Raw genomic sequence first — 14,673 nt, 5'->3', positions numbered from 1 at the left:
GCGAATCTGTTCACACTTCATAGAAGCGAACAGTTTCATGTAATCAAGTAAGTATTTCCATACATATTTTGTTGAACATGGATTGCTCATTTATATTGTGTAACCATACATTTTAGTTACAGTGACGCAGTTTACAAAAACATTGTGAAATAGTTCAAGTGAATCGGTTCAAACGAACAATTCATTCGCGAATCGAATATCAGTAAAACAGAAAGTTATCGAATGAATACACAACAGCCAGTGTTGTCCTGTTATCTCAATGATACTGAAGTATACCGCTGATAGTAACCAGTTATCAAATCTGCTCCTAAATGTTATATTATATGAAAGGAATTTGCAAAGTCAGTGCGGCACAGGTGGTCCGTGTATGAAAGCAGATGGAGGTGTTGCAATGTTAATTTCTCAGTTTGTTGGCCCAGGTGAAACAACAATCAAAGCTCCTGTATGGTTCATTCCCAAAAATCCACAAGCCTCAGGCACTCAACACATCACCGCCTCACAACATAGATGGAAACAGGAAAACACTGCTTGCTGCCAAACACAAACTGCCAGAGAAATGAGCTGAGCGCTGAAATATTAACAAACACATTTCTTGTTCAAGCATCCACTGAAGAGGTTTAGTTTGGTACTGAATTGTGCAATAGCTATTGAAATGTTCCCAGATCTGATTCCAAAACTGAAACTTCAAGAAACATTTTAAAAGAGTTTAAAACACATAACAGCACACAAACACACACACACACACACACACACACACACACACACACACACACACACACACACACACAACCAAAGAGCCATTAACTCTAAAATCAGGTTTAGAAAACATTTAGGAATAGTAGTCAATACACACTTACTTTGAGTTCATTGCACAGATCCATAAAATGCAATAATTAAGAATAAGAGGTCACATGCCATACATATTCTTCTAAATATGTACACTCAACCTTTATACTAAAATTTCATGCTTCGATTGCTCAGCATTCAACACTGTCCATCCAGAAAAAAAGACTACTGAATGAGTGGCTGTGACTGTATTTGATGTCACAACAGGACTGTATTTATATTCAAAACAGTCAATGTCTGAATCATACTGGTCACTATTTTACATGCAGTTACAATGATTTTTTTAAATACATAGAACATTTACAAAATGTACAGAGAATTTCTGAAAATTCTAGAAAAAATTCTAGAATTCAATAAATTATTTGAAAAGGAACGAATAAAAATTTTAAATGTCCTTTTATTTTAATAAGCACATGTTTCCCCCTCTCTCTCTCTGTATCTCTCTTGCCCTCTTTCACATACACATATATAGTTACATAGTTCCTAGCACGTATATATATATGTGCGCGTGTGTGTGTGTGTTTATTTTATTTGTATTTTTTAATTATTATTTCTTTCAAGCCAAGCAGTGACAAATTAAAAATACCTCCACGTCACTAGTTGGCGCTGCGCGCTTCACCGTGGCTCTATAAAGCGCAGCGAAATAATACCGGAAGTACAGCTGAGGACGTTCTTTCCGGCTCCGGTCTCTCATCAAGAGTAAAGGTAGGCCGAAATAAGAGCCGAAAATCCGTGCAAAATCTTCATCATCTTACTAGTTTATGTGTTTCTTCAATCAAACCCTGTTTAGATAAATTCCTAATAACAAATATATCCTAGTCTCGAGAAAATATGCAGACGAGAAAGACTAGATATAAGACAGGAAATGCGCTGTGTCGCGAGAGAGCGTTGCGGCTTGTATAAAGTCAGTAAAGTAAAATCAAATAAGAAATTAACATTAAATAAGCTATTTATTGTTGTTCAGGAAAGTAAGTTATTAAAGTACAAAAATTTCATTGAAACTGTTATTAATTTATAAACGCGTTAAGCGCGCTGATAAAAATTGCCATGGTTTTTTTCTTGCCATAGTACTAGAATGACTAATTTATTAATGTACCATTAATACCATGGTGTTATCATCACTACCGAGAAACTACAGCAGCACCTGATGATTCTCAACTATGTAATGAAAGATGCAATCAATGATTTGATGTTGCTGTACCTTATGCAGTATGTGCGAAAAAATTAAATATAACGTTACTGATATTCCCATTTTATTCAGTTTATGTATTTGTATTTATGTATTTAGCAGACGCTTTTATCCAAAGCGACTTAAAGTGCATTCAGGCTATCAATTTTTACATATCATGTGTTCCCGGGGAATCGAACCCCCAACCTTGCGCTTGCTTGCTTACACAGTGCTCTACCAGTTGAGCTACAGGAACACTATTCAGTTTATCTATGCATTGCATCTACTTTGCATATTAATGTGTTCTTAGGGACAACTAATGAAAAAGAAGTGTCATTATGGGAGTAATAACTCATTAAAAAGCATAACATTTTGAACTATTTGAAAATTAGTCAGATTTAGATAATTACAAAATATAATCATATCCCTAAGAGTGCTAAATGTGATCATTGTCAATTTGATATCTCTGAAAAGCCCTGAATGTGCTCTTTACAGGACATCCAGACTTAAAACTGTGGCGTGTAGGGTCTAACTAAAATATAATGTCCTTTACAGAGGACCGAACTTGAAGATACAAACTTAAATGATTGTATTACTCTTTCTGTAGATGTTGATGCCCAAGAAGAACCGCATTGCTATCTATGAGCTCCTATTCAAAGAGGGCGTCATGGTGGCCAAAAAAGACGTGCATCTTGCGAAACATCCAGAGCTCGCTGACAAAAATGTACCCAACCTTCACGTGATGAAGGCCATGCAGGTGAGTCCTGATCATCATGAACAGCATGCACTTGAACCAGTCAATGATGTGAATGTGTATTAAAATCCCTCTTACCTTCACAGTCTCTGAAGTCATGCGGGTATGTTAAAGAGCAGTTTGCTTGGCGCCATTTCTACTGGTACCTCACCAATGAGGGCATCCAGTACCTTCGGGACTTCCTCCACCTGCCGCCAGAGATCGTGCCCGCCACCCTCCGCCGGCAGACACGCCCAGAGACCGCCAGACCCCGTCCCAAGGGTAAGAGCAAAGTCCTTTTCAAGGGAAAGTGTTTACTCTGCACCCGTATTTGCAATGCCTCTAGGCAGCGTTTTCATTCTTGGGTTTCTACAGGAACTGGATCATGAAGTCCGCTGCAATGATGCAGTGACTTTAACAGTCAGCCATTGGCTGTTTCGTTCAGAAAGCGGGAAATAGTGCGCAATATTGCATGTAGCAGTTTCTCCTGTTCATAAGTGATAGGAGTGAACTAGGGATGCACGATAATATCGGCACAACATCGGTATCGGCCGATAAAAGCTTAAAATGAACATCATTTATTGACCATGAATATTTCTGCCGATGAGCCAAACCGATATTCTCCAAGTGAAATAATTGACCTGTTTTTCAGATGTGAATCTCTGTCTACATTTGTAAAATAATACATTTATGGTAGAATCAGTACAGAAGAGATACATGGATTTCTCTTCAGTAAAATGAAAGTTTAAATGTATCAGGCGAAATTTTTTATATATATCGGCATCGGCCAAAATTATTTTGAAAATATCGGCATATCGAATATCGGCCAAAATCCAATATTGTGCATCCCTAGAGTGAACCGTCTTTGTATATCTATAGTTTTTAAGAGGCTCATCGTCCTCTTCCAAAGAGCTTTTCAAAACGAGTCGATCGCTGTCATGATTTTCCATGCAACATATTTATATGAAAATCCACACAGCTTTTTGCGATGATGTTCATACTGAAAAAAAAAAAAAATTTTTTTTTACTTTTTTTTTTTTTTTTTTATGCATGACTGAAAAATAGTTATATATGAGTGCAAAATGTCATTCATAATGTGTCACAGTCCCTTTCAAAGAGCTTGACTAAATCTAAATGTGGTGTTCTGCAGGTCTTGAGGGAGAGAGACCGGCTCGTCTGGCCCGTGGCGAGGGAGACAGAGATGCTTATAGACGATCTGCAGCTCCGCGTACGTATACAATACATCCTCGCTTATTCTTAATCAGCATCCTCTGTGTGGCATTGTGTTAAACTAAAAACGGTTGATCTCACAGCTGGTGCAGACAAGAAGGCTGAAGCTGGTGCAGGTGCAGCCACTGAATTCCAGTTTGTAAGTACTTCTCTTTTAATGTTATTTTTATTCAGTAATTACATAAATCATCCTTCTAGGAAATAGGATATTGTGATGCTTACCATTTGCATGCATTCTCTTGTGTTTTCAGAGAGGTGGTTTTGGCCGTGGCCGAGGACAACAGCCACAATAGTTTCCACATTATCTGTACAATAAAGGTTTAAAAGTACTTCTGTGTCCTACTTGTTCATATATTGGTTTCAGGTACTTATGAATGCATTCGTTGTGTTATTTGTTGCCTTAAAGGAGTCATTCGTCCAAAAATGGGAATTTGCTGAAAAACTTGCTGAAGAGTTTAAAGTGCTGATAAAAACATCACTATAATCCTCACCGCTCCAGTTCATGAAATAACATTTAAAAATTGTTAGAGAAGAGCTGTGTGTCCTTAAGAAACAAATCCATCATTAAGATGTTTCTATCCTCAAACCTTTGCTTCAGACTGAAATATGAGTCCACTATCCATAATATTACTTGCTTCAGTGTATCAGGATGGAAATCTGCACAGATCAAGCACCATTTACAAAACAAATTTGTGGATTTTGATGTGAGAGACAACAGAATATGGACTTTTTTCCCCCACTGGAGTTAGTCTAATAATGGATTATGGACTTATTTTGGCTTGAAAATATAAATAAATGGGTAATTTGAATGTCTTGATGGATTTGTTTCTTACGAACACAAGCTTTTCGCTTTCCAAGATTATAACTTATTGAATGGAATAGTGTGGATTATTTTATCAAATGTTTTAGCTGTCATTCTGATGGCACCCATTCACTGCAGATAAATAAAATCTAATCTACATTTTGTAAATGTTGAAGTTGAGTAATTTTTCAGCCAATTTTCATTTTTACCGGTAGTTGAACTAAATATCCAAAGATGTTTTAATTTTCTTTCTGTGTTCAATTTTGGTCAATCATCCTGAAAAAACAAACAAACCTGTAAATCTTGTGAAAAGAAAAAAAAGTGTATAGTTTTAAGACATTTTAATGTTACACTAGCATGTATGGTTTGCTTGAAAAGCCATGAAGTACAAACACAATGCTAATTAATATGAATATTTGGCATTTTCAGAAGTATCAACATTTTGACTCTTCTGGGAGAAAGTCACTGAAACCTTGAGATGAAATACTGGTGTTTATTAGTTGGCACATTTATATCACATTCTTATACTGGTTGATTTCACAAGCCCAAAATGAAAAAGCTAAACAATCCAGTGAAGGGTGTAGCTGTGAAACTGAAGTCTCTCAGCTTTTGTTTCGGGTGTTCTGTCACGTTTCCAGCATCCCATTTAAACCAATGACATCATGTTTACCAGGCTGACCTCTCATTTACGTCACAATAGTTTACATTCCAAGTCACAAGCAGGGCAAAATTTAAGGTGCTTTCCATGAGATGTTGATTAAGGATATGGGTTTTTCAGATGGATCTGTGATGCACTTCAAATGCAGCAGTTTAGGTTTCACATCCTTGATCTGTAGGACACTGCTTAAAGACAATTCACAGCCATGATCCACTTCCTACACAAGTCAAAAGGTTATATGCTGCTGTTCTACTGAAAATGAGGGGTACATTGGGATGGCCATCACATATTTCAATCCAGAAAACAGTCCAGATGGGCGATTACATGCTACACTAGAAGTGGAAGAGTAAGACTTGCAATCAACTGTAAATTCGACGACATTAGTGTTGATACATATTAACCAAAGGCATGTAAACACAAAAAAACTGATAAAAGTATGTTCACCCACTTTTTAGATCTTGGGTTCATCAATACTCAAGTTGCAGTTAGACTAACAATAAAAATAAGTCTTGAATTAAAAATGTACTTTACAAGCATCTTGCATCATAAATGCACTTTATACTAACCTAAAGTGTACCATATCCATACAACATAACAAGCACTTGAATTTGAGGTTTTGATCTGAGCAATTAAAAGACACCGAACATCTCGCTAACTACAGTGGCTCAAGATTCACAGTATTGCGCCAACTGCTGCTGTGTGTGCAATTCGGCTGTAGACGCATTTGACATTTCAAAAGAAGAGAAGACATGTACATGTTTTCTAGATTAAGATATGGTCGTTTCTAAAAAGGGCGAGAGGTTAAAACAACCAAAAACCTCATCAGCTGGGTTTGAAGTCCCGAGAAAACAGAAGGGCAGAGAACACTTTCATGCAACTGATGTCAGAAGAATATTAATGGCCAAATCTACTAAGGGAAGATGGAGAAATGTGTGCCCTCAGAAATGTTGTGAAAACTGCCCTAGTGCAGACTATAGTTTTATGCAAAAAAAAAAAAAAAAAACTTGAACAGTTCCATTGAAATAGCTCTTTAGGTGTCATTACGGTATTAATGAAATGTAAATCTTCTAACAGCTAAAATTAACATGAAACCCATTTTAATTCCTTAAAGATAAAGTTGCATTAAAAAAAGAAAATTCTGTCATTATTTACTCACAAAATACATAAAAATAGAATGGAAAAAAATACTACTTAAGTCAGTGTGAAAGTGAACTGTAAGATTACAAACATTCTTCAAAATATCATATAATAAACTCATACAGGTTGGAAAAACTTGAGTGAATAGTGACAGAATTTACATTTTTGGGTGTACTAAATCAGTGTATTTCACCATATTCAAAAAAAACTAAATAAAAAGCCAATATCAACTGCTCATTATTAATGCCATTTCCCCTCTGAAACAACATGAAAGTAAGAAAGTCAAAAGCATCCATTTTCGAAACGTCCAGATAACATTATAATAGTTTTTTTGTTTAGCTTTGAAAATCAAAGTGAGGGTTTCCAAGCCACTTCTTGATTTATCTGTCCATTATTCTCTACTGTGACACTTAAATTCAACACGGTATGTGCAACCCATTTTACTTCTTTAAAATGTGTAACGTATTGTGAGGAAGAAACGAAACAACACTTTTATCCATCTGGAAGTGATTGCATCGTGAAAAGTGAGTGTTTCATACCATAATAGGATGGCAGTTGTAAAATATGGGGCATAAATGAAACTGGGAAAATAGGTTAAAAAGTAAATTGAGTCCATTTTGTTTTCATGTTGATTTTAAAAAGTGCTACAGAAAACAACAAACAGCCAAACCATACCACCGCTATATCACAGTCTTCTTAAAGGGGAACTGTTTCGTTTCTTCATCACTAGCGGCACCCAACAGAATTGCAAACATAATGTAAGAACAATTAATCTACAATGAATTGGTGTTGCTTGTGGCACAAATTACACACAAGATTCATTGTAATGTTTGCATTCAATGTAAATTCAAAGTCCTTCAAACATCAGCGGGTTGGAAAAATGAACTGGATTCAAATAAAGTGTGCTTGTAGAATTGCACTCCAGTCTAATCAGGTAATAGTATAAATTAAATAAGTTTCTGCAGGCCCATAAGTTATTTACAAGATGGCAAGACGAAAAACAAACAAACGGGCAAGTTAAGGGCAACAATTGAACACGAAGTACAAGTTAAACATTCATCGCATCACGCAAACTCCTTAGACAAATAAATACCAGTGTTCATGCAAAACTATTCATTTCTTACAGTTCCACCATTCAGATGACTAAATGTTCTCTCGCACAACCACCGAAAGTGGTTCACACAAAGAAAAAGCGTTCACACTTGCGCACACAGAGGAAATCTAATGTGTAAAAATGATGAAAGCCACATGCTGACGCACCATGTGTACATTTTTTCATCACAACAGTAAAAAGTAGTTCTTGCTTTTGTTTCATCTCACACTTGGGCCGCTAAAAGGACGTGGGTTTCATGCAACAGTCCGCATGAAAGGAGCATTAAACAGGAAAAAGCTAAAGTGTTACATTTACAAAACATTGTTTCGGATATTCAGCCAACACTTGATGTCTGCTCCACCTTCTCGGTGCTCTAAGGCCTTGGCAAACCGTTGTTTTTGTGTGTTTTTAAAGAAAAGGAATCAAAAGAACAGAGTAATGAAAGTAAGAGGAAGAGCGGTGGAAGCGTCCAGAGTGTCTGTGTTCTTCATTAGTTATCTGACATCAGAGACCGAGCTCTGATTAATGCTGTAGGTGGCCACCAGCGGCGTCCCGTTACTGTTCAGACATCCTTCCTGCAGGGCCTCGAAGTAAGTGGCCTGTACTGGTTTGTGACACTGCAACACTTCTATGGCATCTTCAATTTTGAACCAATCCCTTTTTCTCCCTGTCAAAACAAAAAAGATAAGCAGGTGTTATGAACCAAATAGGTTGATATTGGTCAACAGAAGACAGCTAACTGTATGTTGACTTTGTTTTTTTTTGACCTTTTACACGCTTGTAAGTCCCAGAGTGGCTCTGACAAGAATATTCTGATATCGATAAGAATTTGGTCATATTTTGATGGGATAAATCATGATAGCGTTGACATTGCTACATGCCTGAGAATGTATGCACTTTATTTAGTATATACACTGTAAAGAAATATTCTTTTATATTGTTTAGAAAAGTTGGTGTTAGTTACGTGGTTGTTTTTTAAAGCACATTAAATAAATCAAAAGTGACAGTAAAGACATTTAGAAAGTTAGAAAATTTCAAATATTTAAAATAAATGCTGTTCTTTTGAACATTCATTAAAGAATCCTGAAAATTTGTATTTATCACAGTTTCTACAAAAATATAAAGCAGCACAACTGTTTTCAACATTGATAATAATCAGAAATGATTCAGTAGATCAGCATATCAGAATGATTTCTGAAGGATCATGTGAAACTGAAGACTGGAGGAATGATGAACGAAATTCAGCTGCGCATCACAGGAATAAATTACATTTTACAATATATTCAACTAGAAACCAGTTATTTCAAATGGTAATAATATTTCCCAATATTACGTTTTTTACTAGATTTCCAATGATAACTACAAACATTTAAAAAAACACACTTTTGAAATGTATTGTATTATTCAAAAATACAAACCAATGTTGACTGAATCCTCCCAATCTTCCAGAACTTCGGTTACGATGAGAACATAGACATACGTTCTGTGTTTCCTATCTCGATTCTGTGTATAAAACAAAATGTTATTCAAAACAGTTAAGACAAGCAGAACAACACTTTAAATGCACAAGTTTAAATGCTTTTATGAAAACCATTTCTTACCTCAAATATTCCTACTAGTCTTCCTAAAGTGCCCTTAACACCAGCCTATAAAACAATGGATACATGAAACTGAAACAGTTTGTGTGTGTGTGTGTGTGTGTGTGTGTGTCTTCTCATTATTTCATGATCAGAGACCTATTTTCGGGGGTCAAGAAGATATGGATTTGTTTTGATCTACTGGTGAAATCAAGCAGGACAGCACATCAACAGGAACATGAGGGCATTCTTCAGCCTGTAACGGTCTACACTCGTCCTGAGTGATAGCGATCCATCAGGACGCTGTTTAAGCCAAATGTCTTGTACACAACATGGCGGTGACCTCAGCTTGAGTAGCTGATTGTCGTCAAACATGGTCTAAATTTAGTCCTGCTTTATAGTGCTGGTCTAAAAGTCTGAGACCACCAGTGAAGTTTCTCAATTTCATACACACTACCGTTTAAAAGTGTGGTATCTGTGAGATTTTCAATTGTTTTGTTTCTTCTGCTCTTTGAGGTTGCATTTATTGGATAAAAAAAAGCAGTTATAATATGAAAGAATGCTACGATTTAAAATAACAGCTTTCTATTGTAATTTTTTATTATTTTTTTTTATTCCTGGATGTAAAGCTGAATTTCAGCATCATTACTCAAGTCTTCATGGTCACATGATCTTCAGAAAACATCTAATATGCTGATTTGCTAATTAAATTACTTGTAACATTAATCAATTCAATGCAACCCTGCTAACTTAAAAGTATTATTTAATTTCTCTCTCTTTAAAAAAAAAAATTAATAAAAATTTATTTTTTTATATTACATTATCAGACTTGCTTTCTTTTGCTTCAGTGAACTGATGATCATTTTCTTCAGCATGATTTATGTTCCAGAGAGCATCATGAGCTTCAAAAACATCTGACCAAGAGTCATATGATCAACAATGCAGAATATTCCTTAATATTTTAACATTGTAACATGATGAGATTCAGACTTCAAAATCTAAAAACTTTCCGCTATGCTCTCAGACTTCAGAACAATCCCAAATATATGCGATCCCGTCAAACGCTGATGACATGGTGTCATGGTACGTTTATAGTGGATGGCCGCTCTTGGCGGTGAAGGTGTGAAGAGCAGCTCTTAATCTGAGTGTAATGCCCTTTAAAACTGTAAGGCGATCATGCCGGTGGATCGAGGGACATGTTTGACATCTGTCAGATGGCCAGCGGAAGTAAGAGCATATGGCGGATCTCAGCTGATGGAACATTATCACTTCTCTTTATGAGAAACCCCATAGGTTAAGAGTCAGCAGAGAGAAAACCTAAAGTTTCCATGTATGGACAATGCATGAGTCGAAAATATATGCTTAAAACATAATTTACTGTTAGGAGAGGAGACACTAACACATCAGCTGATTAATCAGTTGATACTTGGCCATATTAAAACGATCACATCCACTGGTCACCAAAATGTACTGATTTTGGATCTGCTGATTAAAATCAGTGTGCATTTAAATTGGAAATTGTGTGTATATTTTATCCACATTAATAGCAGTCAAAAAAAATAAATACTGAACAAATGATTGAGATCTCCTTCAAGAAGCTTTGACCATCATAGACAGTCTTTGTAATGGACAGCTGATTATAAATAATGGATTTCATGCATAATCCTAGAGATGAAAGCCAGACCTCTTCACAGACTTCTCGGGCAGCAGCGACGTTGGGCTCTTCCTCCGGCTCCATTCCTCCTCCGGGTACGATCCATTTGTCTGGATATCGGCTGCTGCTTACTAATAACACCTGTGTGGACACATATTCATGTCTTCAGTCTGGAGGACTGGCTGAAAGTCAGTTATAGGACAATATATCTTTCTGGACGATCAATAATGTGCCTCTGTGAAATAACCACCACTGCTCTTCAACAGAAGTTATGCGTCCCTTGTGTCAGTTCAAAATCTCCCGTCAAAACTCATTTTGGGTCACTATTTGCTAGAAAAGTAGTAATTTCAGTAGTCATGTTTGTGAACATCTGGGGCCTCGTTTTTTAAAAAGTGAACTGTTTTAGAAATGTTACCATGAACAATTTATAAAACGTCTGGAAAAATTTTCCCTGTTAATAAACCCCTAATTTTTAAGCAATTTAATTAATTTTGGTAATGTAATAATCACAAAGCCATTAAAATATAAAAAATTTTTTCACATATAGTAATATTAATGTATAAATGACATGCTTGAAAACATTTTCATATCGGTTTCTGGCTTTATGAATTAAATTATAATGATCAGTTATACATTCATTCCTCACTTTTGACATAGAATGAAATCAATGGCATTCAGGATCAAACATGTTTTATAAATGATTTTTTTCTGGAATACAATTGTATAATCTAAATGTTGGCATTATTTTGGTTACTTCTGAAAACCCCATTTTATTTAACTTATACTTTCAAACGATTTAATAAAGCACATTGAAGAAATTTTACCAGGTATATTTCTAATAGCCACAGTAGGCCTATTACCTGATACCGTCACTGTACCATGGTACTGACACAGTACTTTTTTGTAAATTATGCAATCCAATTATCTCCAAAGAAAACCATGCTACTTCCTGTTAGTGGTGCCAAATGTACCAAATGGTTGTCCATATATATACATTTCATTACCATGGTACACGTCAAAGGACTGTAGTATTACTAGAGTTGTTCCGATTCCGATACTAGTATCGGAAATATCTCCGATACCACAACAAATTCTGGCATCGGCATCGGCGAGTACATGAACCCATATACCGATCCGATACCATTTTCTTAAAAAAGACCTAGTTATGACCGCAAGCTTTGCCTAACCGCTGCACGGTTCTTCTTCGCTGCTCAAAATGCATTGAAAACACAGGAAGTCGTGCTGTGTTGCCACAAGCAACCCCTGTTTAGAGCAGCGAAGAAGAAATGAAAACGCGTTAGCAGCCCTTATCTTTATATGACTGGATCACTCATCACATTCTAAACTGCCAAAACACAGTGAAGCCGCTACTTTATTATAGATCAGTGGTTAGCAGTATGTCTCTGTAGTACCGGTAGTTACAGACTCTCGAGTATATTCAGTACCGGCAACTGCGTTCAGTCGCTTCCGTGTAAGTCAAAACGCAGGGCTCCAGACAGTAGCCGAATATATACTAGTGTCTGTGAATATTAAACTGCAAAATACTATTTAAATATTACTCCCGCAAAATCTACATCTCTGTGGGTGACTGGCACAGATGCGCGAGAGCTCGCTGTTTTGTAGTCTCTGCTGTGTGTCATGAGGACACGAACGCATAAACCGTCACTTCATGAGAATTTACCGTTTCATTTGAGAATACTGTCATATCATAAACACAGACACTCAAAGATCTTCATGGCAGCTCATTAAAATAAATGTTTGGTTTACATGAGTAAATTGACAATATATAAAGCTACTGTTGTAGCCTACAGTAATAATAATACGTCTCTATAATAATAATAATTATGCCTAGATGGTTGCTTGTTTTTTACTTGTTTTGTTGTAAAGAGATTATCTGATTAATAGATCTTTTTTGTTGCAGTTTTTTTATACAGTTATATTGTAAAACTTAAATACCTTTTTTAGTTTGCGGTGTTAGATTTTTGGCTGCATTTGAAGTTCTTTTTTGCATAAGAAAATAAATAATACTGTCAAATTCATGTTAGATAATAAAAATACTGTAATAAATACAGTAGTTCACCATGTATTTGTTCATGTTTTATTGAGGGATCTGTCTGAAGCACACCATAAAAAAATTCTAGCAATTTACACAGGGCTAGTAGTATATACAGCTGTATATACAGATATACACCCAGGTATCGCATCAGTACTCGGTATCGGCCGATACCCTGAGCCCAGGTATCGGAATCGGTATCGGGAAGAGAAAAAGGGTAACGTTATCGGAACATCTCTAAGTATTACCACACCATCATTGTTCCATAGTATCTTCACAGTATGTTACTTTTTCATTTGTTAAGAATGGCCTTCCAGACATCTTCAGAAAATACTATGGTGCATCTTGTCAGTGGGGATCAAACGAAATCAATAGCATGGTGTTTTGGACACAATGCTGTCAGTACTACCATTTGGATGCATCAAGATAAACCACAGTAATTCATTGCATTTGATGCAATTTAACCCAATCACTAAATCAATCAAGCTGTCATTATTGATGAGCGCTTATCGAGTTAACCTTAGGCCGACTCCGCTAACTAACGTTAGTCCAGAGCTAAGCACTGATAGCACGCTGCCAAAGGCTTCGAGATCCAGCAGCTGATGCGTCGAGGGACGCACGCATCGCGCGGTCTCCCAGCGGCGCGGCGCGACTCACCTCCTGCTCGGTGTCGTTCCTGAAGCACAGGCAGGCGGCCCGTTTCTTGAACCCGTCTCCATCATAGGTGCGCGTTTGGTTCGACTTCAGCTTCATCATCTCCGGCTGGGAGTCGCGACTGAGATCGCAACCTGAACCTGCCGCGCGGCAAGAGAGCCAAAGTCCGCGAACTGAAATAAGCCCCGCGTCAATCACTGGAAATAAGCTCTTCTACGCTTCATTTTTCCAAAGCCGAGCGCATCTCGGAGTCAGGCGCCATTATCGAATCCGCTACGTGATGTGCGTTGCCTGCACGGCGCATACGGACAAAAAGCACGCTGTTGATTTTAGAGAATACGGCCTGCGGATATGAAATTCCGCATAACAATCCGTTCATTTTATACACACGTTAATATAATTGTTATTATTAATAATAATTTGTTTTATTAACTGCTAATGATTCTTGTGGTATCGACATTTTTTTTTATTATTAAATTGATTTAATCAGTATTTATTAAAAATACAGTTTTCCACAGAATATACAATATTCATTTGTATTAAGGTATTATTGTGACTTTATTATATTAGTGTTATATTAACCCTGTTTGTCATAGTATTACTTCACAAACTCCAAGACAAATTACAGTAAGGTATATTTTAATTAAATATTTATTTGATTAATAATACTATGTAAATACTAACATGCAACATAGCCTACAATTAAAATTATTTGTAAAATCCCTATGACCAATTAATATTCACATAAAACGATTACAAATCGCTATAAAATATAGATTCCTCGAATACTAAAAAATATAAAATAAATATATCAATACCTCACTAAATTTAGTATTTATAATGAAGTTGATATAAACATTTATAAACAATTTAAACGATTAAAAAGTAAACATAAAAATCTCCTTATAAGGATTTATGTTTATAATTATTTGAATCGTTTACATTTTTACCTTTGCAGGTTATTTAGTATTTAAATTATATTATTAATTAATGGTAATTATATAGTAATAACATATTTCATTAATTTCATTAATACACATGTAATGTATTAATAAAATATATTAAAAT

The 14,673-nt window shown here is 36.0% G+C and overlaps 2 protein-coding genes across 2 annotated transcripts; one reads left to right on the top strand and one right to left on the bottom strand.

The window, feature by feature from the left end:
• Window positions 1–1,471: 1,471 nt before the first annotated feature.
• LOC113050171 (40S ribosomal protein S10) lies at window positions 1,472–4,306 on the top strand. The gene is made up of 6 exons (XM_026212907.1): window positions 1,472–1,551; window positions 2,622–2,771; window positions 2,855–3,029; window positions 3,898–3,975; window positions 4,061–4,116; window positions 4,229–4,306. Exons 2-6 carry the CDS (start codon window positions 2,622–2,624, stop codon window positions 4,268–4,270), a joined length of 501 nt encoding a protein of 166 aa, XP_026068692.1. The 5' UTR covers window positions 1,472–1,551; the 3' UTR covers window positions 4,271–4,306.
• A 950-nt stretch (window positions 4,307–5,256) lies between these two features.
• LOC113050170 (diphosphoinositol polyphosphate phosphohydrolase 1-like) lies at window positions 5,257–13,901 on the bottom strand. The gene is made up of 5 exons (XM_026212906.1): window positions 13,609–13,901; window positions 10,929–11,039; window positions 9,269–9,313; window positions 9,086–9,170; window positions 5,257–8,334 (listed from the first exon to the last, which is right to left on the bottom strand). Exons 1-5 carry the CDS (start codon window positions 13,705–13,707, stop codon window positions 8,162–8,164), a joined length of 513 nt encoding a protein of 170 aa, XP_026068691.1. The 5' UTR covers window positions 13,708–13,901; the 3' UTR covers window positions 5,257–8,161.
• Window positions 13,902–14,673: the final 772 nt, after the last annotated feature.

The sequence above is a fragment of the Carassius auratus genome, chromosome 31 (assembly GCF_003368295.1).
Source record: "Carassius auratus strain Wakin chromosome 31, ASM336829v1, whole genome shotgun sequence".
Classification (NCBI taxonomy): Eukaryota; Metazoa; Chordata; class Actinopteri; order Cypriniformes; family Cyprinidae; genus Carassius; species Carassius auratus.
The sequence above is the reverse complement of the archived record's forward strand: the minus strand, read 5'-3'. Positions and strand labels throughout refer to the sequence as shown.

What these genes read in the sequence shown, in the direction of transcription:
- LOC113050170 (XM_026212906.1), bottom strand. Translation starts at nt 13,707, where the DNA reads ATGATGAAGCTGAAGTCGAACCAAACGCGCACCTATGATGGAGACGGG. An exon ending in GGAACGACACCGAGCAGGAG is followed by an intron (nt 11,040 to 13,608) that starts GTGAGTCGCGCC and finishes GTGTCCACACAG; the next exon opens with GTGTTATTAGTAAGCAGCAG. An exon ending in CCCGAGAAGTCTGTGAAGAG is followed by an intron (nt 9,314 to 10,928) that starts GTCTGGCTTTCA and finishes ATTGTTTTATAG; the next exon opens with GCTGGTGTTAAGGGCACTTT.
- LOC113050171 (XM_026212907.1), top strand. Translation starts at nt 2,622, where the DNA reads ATGTTGATGCCCAAGAAGAACCGCATTGCTATCTATGAGCTCCTATTC. An exon ending in TAGACGATCTGCAGCTCCGC is followed by an intron (nt 3,976 to 4,060) that starts GTACGTATACAA and finishes TTGATCTCACAG; the next exon opens with CTGGTGCAGACAAGAAGGCT. An exon ending in CAGCCACTGAATTCCAGTTT is followed by an intron (nt 4,117 to 4,228) that starts GTAAGTACTTCT and finishes TTGTGTTTTCAG; the next exon opens with AGAGGTGGTTTTGGCCGTGG.